Source organism: Nesoenas mayeri (genome assembly GCF_963082525.1).
Source record: "Nesoenas mayeri genome assembly, chromosome: 2".
NCBI lineage: Eukaryota > Metazoa > Chordata > Aves > Columbiformes > Columbidae > Nesoenas > Nesoenas mayeri.
This window is the reverse complement of record NC_137543.1, coordinates 16,552,481-16,565,283: the sequence shown is the minus strand read 5'-3', so window position 1 is coordinate 16,565,283 and position 12,803 is coordinate 16,552,481. Positions and strand designations below refer to the sequence as shown.

General features: G+C 38.7%; 1 protein-coding gene and 1 long non-coding RNA gene across 2 annotated transcripts in view; both read right to left on the bottom strand.

Moving 5' to 3' along the window:
- Window positions 1-12,730, bottom strand: part of EIF3H (eukaryotic translation initiation factor 3 subunit H) — an 87,379-nt gene extending 74,649 nt beyond the window's left edge. Inside the window, exon 1 of the mRNA XM_080340147.1 lies at window positions 12,597-12,730. Within this exon, the coding sequence (XP_080196273.1) occupies window positions 12,597-12,716 (120 nt within the window). The 5' untranslated portion in view covers window positions 12,717-12,730. The remainder of the gene's footprint in view (window positions 1-12,596) is intronic.
- Window positions 2,500-5,944, bottom strand: LOC308037564. The gene is made up of 2 exons (XR_013921835.1): window positions 5,830-5,944; window positions 2,500-3,275 (listed from the first exon to the last, which is right to left on the bottom strand). It is a non-coding gene; the product is annotated as an uncharacterized lncRNA (long non-coding RNA).
- Window positions 12,731-12,803: the final 73 nt, after the last annotated feature.

Below are 12,803 nucleotides of genomic sequence, written 5' to 3'. Positions count from 1 at the left end.
GAACTTACGTTATTCAGCTGCTGTCTTGCAGGTACCATGAAACATCTGTTTAAATCACTTATTTACTCACATCCAAGTGACTTGCTTGTTCTTGCAAAGGGAATAAGTTAAACACAAACGGCAGTGCACCAAAACTCATTAAATAGTGGAGAAAATAAAACTTTATTAAAACACAGAAAAAAAATGAATGTTAATCAGGGTGTGTTTTACCTAACAGATCAATCTCTTCCTGATTTTTGTCCCACTATATTTTAGTTCATTTTTAGACTGCACAACAGTTCAGGTTAACAACCAACTCCATGGTTGCTCACAAGCCATTAGTACACTTTAAATATCACCTCAACCTGAAGTAAAAACGCACCATTACATTTTGGTATTTAAATTCTCCATTGCCCTGTTCACACACTGGTACAATGTATTTGCCGCAATACAAAGTTTCATAACACATTTCACAGTACATGGATCCATGCTCATTCCCATGGAAACTATGAGGGCCACAGGCACCACAGACTCACTTCTTCTAGAAACATTTCTGTAATGCAGCCCCAGGATTTCAGCCCTGCGAGCAGCAGGGCATTAGATGTTATTAGCACACTGTTAGGAGGCAGTAATAGGGCTGTGATAACATCCAAAATTCTTCTACAAGTGGGATGGAGCATTTCCCCAGGACTACTTAGTATATTATTTCTTCTATTTCACAAACCTCACTGAACTCAAATCTTCTGAAAACATTCAGTACTTTAGGCAATTTGTGTAAATTGCCAATACAATTTATATTTATTATTTCTAACTAATTCAATACCCAACCATCATCTCAAGAATGAAATCAGATGAATATACTCCTTTAGAGCACAACATATGGAAATTATATAGAAGCAGTAAAGGCAGGCACAGTTTCAACATTTTCCACTTGATACACCAGAGCTTTATGGTTATACTTCAACACACAGTTGATATGTATGTTCTGTGTATTAGTGAATCGCCATCATTCAAATATTCGCAGTGCTCATGGAGCTAGTAGTGTATCTGCAAGCAAAAGGTTTTCTCTTCACCACCAACTTCCAGCAGCTTCCTCTGGAAAGATTTAAAGATGACAGCCCAAAGCAGCAGCAGCAAATTCTATTTAACAGCCTATTTTGCAATCAGATTGTGCCAAACTATTATCATTTTGAAGCTGAAGAGAAACTGCAAGACAGCTACACTTATCTATTTGACCTTCAAAAATTAGTACAACAGGGCAGAGCCAAATGGGGAGGAGGGAGCGGGGGCTGATCTGAGACTGCGGATCTTATCCAAAGCCCACACCCTGCACAACGGAACTGGAATACATACACTATTTCAGGGTGTGTCTTCACATCATGACTTCCATATGCAGTCAACAGATGCTTCCAAGTAACCAGTAAAATCCCTACTGGACATTACTTCCATGTCATTTTAATAATTCATAACCCTTTGTGCAACAGTTTTTTTCCACACTCAAGCACTTATCCTTTCTGGCAAATGCCTGGTTATGTGTGAAGGGGCTGCGGCAGAGACAGATCCTCCTCCTCACAGGTAGCGCAATCCAGAGAACCGAGCCTGGATAGAGTCTATTCTCCTGCTGACTTAAAGTATAAAGTTGAGGAAAAAAATATGAAAGTAAGTTGTTGCTGCTAAGCTTCAGCTTTTCCATCTTTCAAATAAAGATAAGACTTGCCTTTGTATCACCAATCTGAACATAGTCATGTGAAACCCACTTTCAGAAGAGCTCCATTTCTAATAACAGCTACTGCGACAGTGAAATTAAAAAAGATCATTCTAATTTTATCACTGAGAGTGCCAATGAATAAGGTAGTATGGCTTGCAGATTGTTCCCAAAAAGTAATATGATAGCTGTAATAAATACCCAATATGCCATCTAAAGTTAAAAAAAACAGTTTCTCCATTGATAAAAATGTAATCATAAAAAATAATCGAGCTTTAAGTGTTCAAAACTCAGCCCTATGGTAAAGAAGAATTTTGTCAATGAGATTGCTTGTTTTTCTCAGGTATGCATTGGAAAAAAAAAATATTGACCAGAAGTGACTTACACCTCCAACTAAGAACCTAAACACCACATGGGCACTGCACTTAACACAAATACTCTATATCGCCTGTTGCACAAATATGGGGCTCCACTGAATGGGAAGGATGCGCAGCAAATGGCCTGCAAAGCAGGATACAACGTTTAAGCAGAACAAAGGCTGAGACTGACAAGCCTTATGTGCTCAAAGCACCATCCTAACCCCCCTTTTCCAGTAAAAGACCAAACATTTAAAAAGAGAATTAGTCTGTTATTGCATGCACGCAGCAAAATTGAGGCGCATCCTCAAACTCCAGTGAGTAAATAAACCTCTCTATTAACTTTAAAATTGGATTGAGACAAGGAAAAAAAAAAAAGTGAATTAAATGCTTATCTTAAATATGCACCCACATAAAATAACTTTTTCTATGTATGCTACAAAAGACATAAAAGCTAAACCAGTTACATTGTCTTTATTTTGCAGTGTTGATTTTAGGTTATTGGATAGTCTTACAAAAGACTAATAAGATTTCTTTATATAGAGACATGAAATTTTCCAATTTCTTACATTAACAATGTATTTACTTTCCATTACGATACACTTGACATGCAGTAATATAACTGCTAAGCATTGTTGCTAAAGCAGGTATTACATCTCTGTAATCTTAACATCTCTGTTAATCTTAACAAATATGAAAGAACAGCCTGCTCAAAACTATACACTGAGAATGTATTTTGAGCATGTGTGTAAATATGGGAAAAAAACACAAAGTAATCACATTCAAAAAATGCCTCTGGCAAAGAAAGATTAATAAAAAAAGACTAAAGCAACAATAAGTTGAAAATATATTATCTTTTTTTTAAAGACTAGAGAAAACAAAAGACTCATTCCTCGTCTTACAAGGCCTCTCATAAAATCTGTAAGATTTAGATAAAAGCCAGGAGAAGAAGTCCCAAGACATAATAGGGCATAAAATATGTTCATCTTATACAAACACAAAGGGCCTTTCAGTATCTGTATCTGTCATTTTTCTGCCTGTGACCTGCTGCAGGCTGCCCTAACCCACACCAAGCTGCACATCAGCTGCAAAGCTCTACTTCAGTTACCATGAACTGGAAACCAAAGGAGAATATTTAAGAACCCTCCAGTGTGCAAGAGGACACAAAGCGTTGTCTCAGCAAAGCCAACAGCTGTCACCTCCACACTCGTAGATACAAGAGTCATATTTTACACCTAAATAAGAAACAAAAGTGATGCTTATTATCTCATTTGCTTCTGATGTAACATTTTAATCACCAAAACATAGTAAATTATTTGAAAGCTATTTGTTGGAAATATTATTTTCCTTGATATTAACACAGCCAAACAGATACCACAAGAGCATGATTTACAGTTTTCAACAGCTATGCATACATAATTACAAGGCAAGAGATCAGTTTGAGACGCATATAACAGGAACAAAAAACAATGAGAGGTGTAACTGTTAATAACAGTAGTGTAGAAGGCAACACATCATTTCTCCTTGCCCACAGCAAAAAAAGGGTGTTTGGAAATAATATTTTCCCCTTCAAGTCCTGAAGTGTAACACTGCTCAACACATTAAACCACCTCCACACTGAGATTAACTCCTTTTGTCAGCACACTAGTTTCATGGTATGAAGTGATACCAGATGTTCTAGTTCTAAATGCCTCACTAGAGCATACTTACCATGACACTTAGTAGATGCTGAATGCACCAGTGCACTCTTACAAATCATTTAAAGTTTGTGCTCTGTTAGCAAGTATACCTGCTACCCACTGATGAGACACACTGACATTTTAATCCTAAAACTGCCATGACGTGGGTACTTTAACTATTTCAAGTTAAGAAATCTCAAAGGAGATAGTGTCTATATTTAAGAATTAAATCAACAGCAAGAGTTCACAAATAAAAAAAAAAATTAAAATAATAATTAAAAAAAAAAAAAAGGCTCTTAATTGCTGGAAGAAATCACTTACAGATCCAGAACAGGGAGGACCCTAGATTAGCAAACCAGCAGCAACAACATAAATAAATGAATTTTTTTTAGTTTTGTTTTAAATAGAAATGTGCCAATGTAAAAAGAGGCATAAAGAACACAGAAGAACAGATTGTGTACTTGGAACACTTCATCCAACTCTTTACCACATTGATTTGTACCCCTGTTACTCTGGTAACCGACAAAGGTAACTCATAAAATCCAGCAGGTCAGACACTGGGGGACATTTTCCATCAAGTGCTATTAACTGTCCTGCTGAAGTGTCACGAACCAGGCAGCCAGCTGGGGTGAGAGAGCCAACACAGTGTGATGCCTCAGAACTTCACTGCCTCAACCTCACTAAGCCTGAAATTTGGGCAATCTTATATTCCAAGGAGGTTCTTCCCCTTTCAACTTGCTCGTACACATCGACGCTTTCTCTTCTGAATGTAAGCACAGATTATATTTTAGAAGTTTCTGTCTGGCTAGATTCATGCAACTCATAGTACCTGATGATTAATAGAAAGCATATACATACCACCCAACTATTAAAAAAAAATGCTTCTGTCTTCTCCATGGTTCAAGGTATCCATGAACACATCAAGCTAGGATTCAATTCCCACACTAACTCTCAGTGCCAGGGTAATCTGATCTAAATTTTTAGGGAAACATGTCAAAGAAAAGTCAAATGGATTAAACTTCAACTTAAAGTTCCACTTGAACTCCTCCAGAGGACACACAAAATACAGCCTGAAGGATATTATATCCTGAAATCCTGTTTTACAGGTCTGCAATGTCAAGAAACTGTACAGAGAACAGCAGGCAGAACACACAGCCTGGGCATTCTTGTGAAGTCTTCAAAAAGGGTAACAGAGAAGGGAAGAAACTACAATAAAAGCTAGGAAAAGCACAATCTTCACAACTTAAGAAATGTCAAAGATTTTTAGCCAATTCAATACAGGCTTCGCTGTTATTACCAGTGACTCGAATACCATGGAAATTGATTGCTTTCTTTCCAAGAGTGCCAAAAGTTGTCATTTTAAAAAGTGCTTAAACAAACATTTGCAAGATGAGTCTCAAGAACTCATGGTCAGTAAACATGGTACCTTATTTCATTTACTATGACCAAACATATTGTACCAAAGAGCTCCCCACCCAAGAAGCCAACCAGCTTTCCCTATAAACAGCTGGGGAGACAGTCCTCTCTCTTGTAAGCCTTTAGGACAAAAATGGCTGGTAATAAGAAAACAAGGCACAAGCAACTTAAATACCATAACTGTGAGTAGAGTAACTATCGAAAAACAATTCAGTAACGTTAGGTTGTTTTTAAAAACATAGACTCGCATGTTTTTATTTATTTTAAAGAAAAAAAACCCTCTACATGCCATAAATGAGAATACAACCCATTAGGCACACTACACCATCACCAAATCAGGGATGATGTAACCAAGATGAGAGTAACAATCTTTGATTAAATCAGTCATATCTGACACAAGAGAAGCATCTACACTATAGCACACTGGTGCAAATACAAGGGCAAACAAGGCCTACAACTTCTAACCATCTTCTTGACATATTTATGTTTTAGCCAATTAATGTTTGTATTTAATATAAATAAACTGACAAGGATATCTTAAGGTTTAACATAAGTTCTACACAAATTTTAATAGGTACACCTAAACACATATTCAAAGACTCACAGAATTAAGTACCTCAAACAAATATTGATACCTAATATTACCTGGCATTAGAAGATCACCTTGAGTATTAACATGGCCTCCAACCCTCACCTCTGTTTGATGGCCTGAAGATTCAGGTAAACCTCAACCACTGCTGTCCATAAAGGCTTCTGTTGAAAGCTCCAGCAATATCCTTTAACTATGGGATGGTAACTGGTTACCAGTATTGAGCCTTTCCACACTAGCAGCTATGAAGATAAAGCAAAGCATAGTTGTTTTGAGAAGCCTACATAGCTTTTACTGCTTTCTACAATATGTAAAATTTGTGTGCAATGGGTGTAAGTGTAAAATGACTTACTATGCAGTGGTTTAATAAAAAAGGAAACATCATTCCCAGTAATGAAATAATCAGAGCAATGTGCATATTAATGCTTTAACATGTTGTTAAAGCTTCAAGTATGTTGTTATGCAAGAGCAATGTATAAGAAAACTTTATTCAGTCAATCAACACTGTGTTCTCCAAAACATTACCAGATATAAATTTTTAAATGCATACATAAATTCAAGGGGTTAGCTTTTTAAAAAAGAAAAAAAATAAAAGTCATATATTGGTGCTTAAGGACTTAGTTGGATACGGAATTATTTTCCTTTACTTTTACTCTCCTTCACAGAATATTCTCATGCAGAGGATTTGCAGATAATGGAACAGCTTCCCAGTACTCTCACTACTCTGAAGGCAAATTTGATTAAAAAAACCACTTATTTGGCCTAGCAGCCAGCACACTTGTCTTGCTAAAAGATCCCAGTCTCCCAACCCACAGCTATATTATTTTCCCAAAAAAAGTTTCCATATACCCATTATATACATACTAGTGGTCAAAAACAACCCATAACTCACCATATGGAGTAACTCTAGTTTTTAATTTTAATTCATAGATACATGTATCTTTCCTTTTGTAGATTAACACAGGTCACTTGACTGTACAGGTAGCTACTAATGAAAGTGGCACATCTATTCAGCTAACCTGAACATTTCTTTCCATTCAAGGGAATAACTACCGCTTAGGTTCTAAAAATCTATCAGCTTGCAGTCTGAAATTTATTGTACCTTCCTGAAGGAAAAATACATTATGTCAGTGAACCAAATCTGATTAATTTCAGCAGCTGAATTCCAAAAAGATTCAGCCCCCACTAAAAAATTCCTAAAAGTACAACAAACAAGAGCCCATCAACACCTCTTGCAAAAAAAAAAGAAAAAGGTAAGCAAATTACAGCATTGCTTTACATTTATTTCAGACAGCATGTGATAATTATTACCCCTTTGGGGAAGATCCTGAGAGTGGCTTTTAAGAGTTATACAACTGTGAAACTGAAAATCCAGCAAGCTTTTAAGTGTTGAAGAAACATCTCACAAAGCCATGCACAACCTAGTCTAAACTACACCCGTGGATATTGCCAGAAATCTCTAAGTGTTGAAGCTATAATATGGTTCTCTTACACACCTGGACCCCACTAGCTACACAAAAAAATCAGAAGGGCCTCCAGCAAGTGTAGTAAATGCCACACTTTACAACATTTGTCATATCTGTTGACACTTCCCCACCCAGCAGGAAAAAACAATGGGACAATCTGCTGCACGTGAACAACTGCGAAATCCCACGTTCTTTCCTTCTGCGCATTCCTCACACACACACACGCCAGAGCTGTGCCATCCTTTCTCCCCACTACAGGAAGCTTAGAAAAAGCCTATGTTATATGTCCTTCCTTTCAATGAGTACGTGAACAGAGACAAAATATCATTATCTGCAAGAGATTCCTCAACGTCTGGTCACAATCACAACTTTTCCACTCAGATACAGTTGCAGTCAACTGGGAATGCAGCCGGTCTATCTGGAACTAGCTGTCCTGCTCTACCACCAGGTAGGTGAGAGCCAGCAGAAGCTCCAGAACTACTAATAAACCGAAGTAATTTTTAGTCTTCATAGGTCTGAATTCTCTTTAAATTTACATTCGCAAGCGGCAAAAGATGATCATAGAGTGATCTTAACCCCGTACTGCTCTTAAAATGTGACTACAAAACAGTTGGAGGTGACCACATCAGTAACGCACATTCCAATAAGACACTGAGTCAGTAGAATTATTAGTCTAGTTTCCTATAGAAGGAAAACTTAGAGGATTTCCGTGCTTATATATGTTCTTCCACTTGTACTTCCAAAGCTGTTGGTGGTTTTATTAAATCTAAGAAACTAAACTTACTTCAAGAGAACTTTGTGCAAGCAGATAGCTGAGTAAAGAGACTATCTGAAGACTAAGCTCGCTCACATTCTAAAAATGCCTTCAGAAAGCAAACTGCACAAGGTAAAAAAGCTTACAGTTCTCCAAATGGACAAATAGCTTTAAGAAGGTATGAGCTCTAATTAGGTCCAAAAATATACTGCAAACCAAGCTGCAAAGATCCATTCATTCTTTTTTTTTCTGTTGTTCTTATATTAAAATCATAATTTGTTCTTCTGTGCTTATCACAGATGGACACTCACTATAAAACTTACATTTACTGTTTCTAAGAACTCCAGAAGGCATTTGAGAGTCTTCATGAAGCTTCCTGTAGTCATAATCATCATACATTTGAGTGATCAGGCTCAGTGCTAATCTCTCAAAAAGAGCAGAAATATGAAAAGGCTTCTTACCCACAGCTATACAGGGGCAAATAAAAAATAAAAACAAATATCCTATGCATGTGATCACCACTACTTTGAACAGAAGTTTTCTTTGGGCTACTTGAGTGGAGAGAACACAATAGAATCTCCATTCAAATTTCTACAACAGGAAGCAAAGACAACAAAATATGATATATTGCACTCATCTGCTGATCTTTTCATCAGGATGGCCAAAAAAAAATACTCGAAAACTTACATCTCATCTGAAAGAAAAAGCACATTATAAATATGAGTTTCTGGAGGATTATTTTTTTTACCCTGCAATTTCTAATTTCTTAGAAAGACTAGACCACCTACACTGGAAACTGCTTTCACGGTAGATTTATTCATGTATAGCTTTTCTGTCACAGTGCTATATCAACAAAAGCTCAACATAAAAACTTAAACATATGGGATACTTTTTTAGCTGAATCAACACAAGCTGGATGAGCACACCTTATGATGGCATAAACCAGTGACATATTAGGACTTTCCATAATATGCAACTAAAAGCCTGTTATCCCTTAGTGGTACAAAGTCTTATATAGAGTACATATCCCTACTCACTAGGGATGAGCAAAACAGTGATATGTAGAACAATCATAGGCTGCCACTACTCATCTTTATTATTAAACAAACTCAAAGCAGATCACAACATTGTCTTAAATGGAATAACAGAAATCTTGTATTTCTATTCATCACAGTCTAAACTGCAATACCCACTCAGTTCAATAATCCAGAAGATGACCACTTCCAAGAAAGGACCACCTCAAAGATGCCTTATTTAACAAATCTCCTCAACATCAGTGGCTCTGAATCCATGTACAATAAGTGTCTCTTTCTGTGTTGTAAAAGTAACTGGATAGAGTCAATTTTCTTTGATATTGCAGTCGTTCCTCGTATTCTTGAGCTGGATGAAAGATACCACCCACTTCTGCTTATTTTACTTTACAAAAGACATTCTTAATTTGAAACTGCCCATGTAGCTGTATATACTGATAATTTGTCTGCTACAGATCTCTCAAAAAATATTCAGAAAATAAAACCATGCTCAAGCTATCAAGAATAGAATAAAATACTTGGAATCACATAATGATGCTGACACAGTAGACAGCTGTACGTGTCATTTGATGACTGATACCTTAATTATCTTGTAGAAAAGCTAACAGAAAAAGGTATAGACTTTTATATTCCCCTCTTTCTTGTCAAACTGTGAAGACTGGAAACCTACATTCACATTCAATTTCATCGCTGGAAATCTACGTTCACATTCAATTTCAGAGGCATTTTATAAATAAGCATTCAGGTACATCAGTCAAGTTATCAAATATCTACAGTTCACCTCAATCTTCTTAAATTTTGATGCTATTTTTTTTTTGTAGAATACTCAACAGTACTAACATTTTTTAAAGTTAAGTGAATTTAGCCTATCTTATTAGTTGGGGTTTCATTCATAACCAAAAGTTAGCTTTTACTCTTGCCATGGCAGTGCTTTTTATTTTACTACTGTGTTACCTGAAATAAAATTGTACTTGATCTAAATCCAAATTAGACCATTGAGTAAAAAAATATGGAATAAGATTAATAGACGTTAACTACAGGATGCTCTATAGTTATACCAAATTTAAAAGTAGGCCAGAAAAGCAGGTATTGCTGCAGAATTACGTAATATGTTTTAAGCTAACATACTGACATTTAGAACTTCTCTTCATTACTAATATTTTATTTTACTGTTTCTCTGAAATAACAAGCTTTCTAAAAGTACGTTCACATTCTCACACATAGAGAAGACTGATGCATCTTCTATTTTGCACACACAGACCTAAAAGCAACATCCATTGCACGCCTTTGCTTTCAAAGCAGTCCCATTTGAAAGGATTGCTTATGCCACTGCCAAGAGATGAGGCACCAGGGAAGAGAACGAGATCGCTAACTGCCCTGACACCCACCAATTCATCCCCAATATTGGCACATGATCACCCTGGTCATCGTCAAGTTGACTGATGAAGTCTTGTTACTTCGTGAGAGCACGGATGAGACATTCAAATCAGCAAGATATTAGAATGTTTTAGCAGAATTTCAGTAAGACAGTCTAAGGACTTGCAGTGGGAGCAACTTCGTTCACAAAGCAAGCAAATCTATGCAAACATTTCACCACAGTTGTCATGGAAGTTTGTGAACCACACTGGCTGTCCTGAGAACACTTTGCGTAAGATCCATTGGCAGATATCTTCACTAGGTGGAAAGGTGAAAGCTTTCTACTGTTTTCAGTAAGTTACCCTCCTCCATACAGACTCCATGCAAGAGGCACCACTGTGCTGTACCAGAAGAATACACAAGCAGAAAAATAAAAGCATAAAGCAAGAAGAATTCACAGGTACTTGTTGGACTGTCAGAAGCAGCCCATCAGAGCCACTCACAGTTGATCTGAACGAATAGTAGTTCACAAAGCAGATTACACATCTGGTACGGAACAGTTTTGAAACATCTGCTCTCTTTCTTTCTTTGAAGTAGGAACAAAAGGAATCCAACTTAACAGTTGTTACTAAGTCCAAAGCTGATAAAACAGGTTTTACACCCACAGAAATGGAATTAAAGGCATCAACCTGTATCCTGCTCTTACCCATTCTCTTTTTCATTGTTTCCTCAAACTTGCTAATAAAAAGCCACACACATACCACTGTCCATTAGGCTCTAGTCTGCTTGCAACAGCAGCAGTTTGCTGTCAGCTCCTATATTTTTAGGGCTCCATTTCAAAACTGGTCAGTTTTCACCGCTCTTTGAAAACGCTATGTGCACCAAAGGCACAGATATGCAGACAGTTGAGCAGAATACTGCAAAAATCCACTAATGAATTCAAATAGACTCTTTCATAAGAACCACTACAGACAAATAAGGTATACTTTCTCTTCCCAAACATTTACTATACTGTGTAACTCCAGGATAATGACTGGAGACTATCACTAATAAACACCAAGTAGGCTTCAAAGCTTGCCCCAGAATTATGATCTTCCTTCTCATTACCAGTACACTGACTCCTTCACGCTTCAGCTGTACAGTGTTCCAGTGACAGCTGGGAAATACAAGAAGTAGCAATGATTCTGTCCTTAAGAAGCTTAAGTAACTATTTTTCCTCACTCTCTGTCATTGTGAGTAGTATCAATTGTATGAGACATGAACTGACTCAAATGCAAAGAACCATAGAATCATTTTGGTTGGAAGAGACCCTCAGGATCATTGCGTCCAAAAATAACCTAACTCCAGCACTGAACTATGTCCCTAAGAACCTTGTCTATGCACATTTTAAACACCTCCAGGGATGGTGACTTCACCACTTCCCTGGGCAGCCTGTTCCAATGCTTGACAGCCCTTTCCGTGAATATTTTTTTCCTAATACCCAATATAAACCTCCCCTGGCACAACTTGAGGCCATTTCCTCTTATCATATCATTTGTTGCTTGGGAGGAGCTACCAACTCCCTCCATGCTACAACCTCCTTTCAGGTAGTTGCAGACAGCAATAAGGTTTCCCCTCAGCCTCCTTTTCTCCAGGCAGAACAGCCCCAGCTCCATCCACCAGCCCTCATAAGACTTGTGTATCCAGCAGCAAAGCCCAGAACCCACTTCAGTAGACACTATTTCACTCAAGGTCAGCATGGATCATCCCTATTAGGGTGGCTTCATTTTCTACTAAACCTCTTCAATCCATCGATTTGTTTTTTATTAATAAAAAACGGTAGGTGTTCACAGTCCTAACAGAGAAAATAAAAAGCAAAACATATGAAGGAAAACCCCACCGTGCTCACCACCTCTTACACCTGTGCAGTTTTCAATAGTTTGAGCTATGAAAGATGGGAACAGAAAACCCGAGCACCAGGGCAGCGGGAGTGAAGGAAAACGGGAATATTTAAAAGCAACTAATCCGTGCGCTGACAGCGGCCGGGAGCCACAACCCGCTCCCGGGATGGGCCGACGGGGAGCCCGTCCGCGGGGTGGGGAGCTCGGGCCGAGGACGGCACCGCTGCTGCCTGTCGGTGCGGACACTGTCCCCTGGTCGGACACCGGCCCGGCCGCGGCACCGCCCGCACACGGGACCGGCCCCGCCGGCCGCTCCACGCGGCCGCCCCGTCCCGCCCGTCCCGCCCGCCCCTCCGCCAGCGGCGGCCCCGGCCCCTCCGCTCACCAGCCCGTCGATCTGCACTTGCTTGACGGCCGAGTCCCCCGTGGCGGCGGCCTTGCCTTTGCCTTTGGAGGCGCCGAAGCCGCTGCCGGCAGCCCCGGAGCCTTCCTTGCGCGACGCCATCTTTCCCCTCGCACCGGCCGGAAAGGGAAAAATGAAACACCGGAAGTGGAGACGCAGGGAAAGGGCTCCGGGCGGAAACTCGTCGGG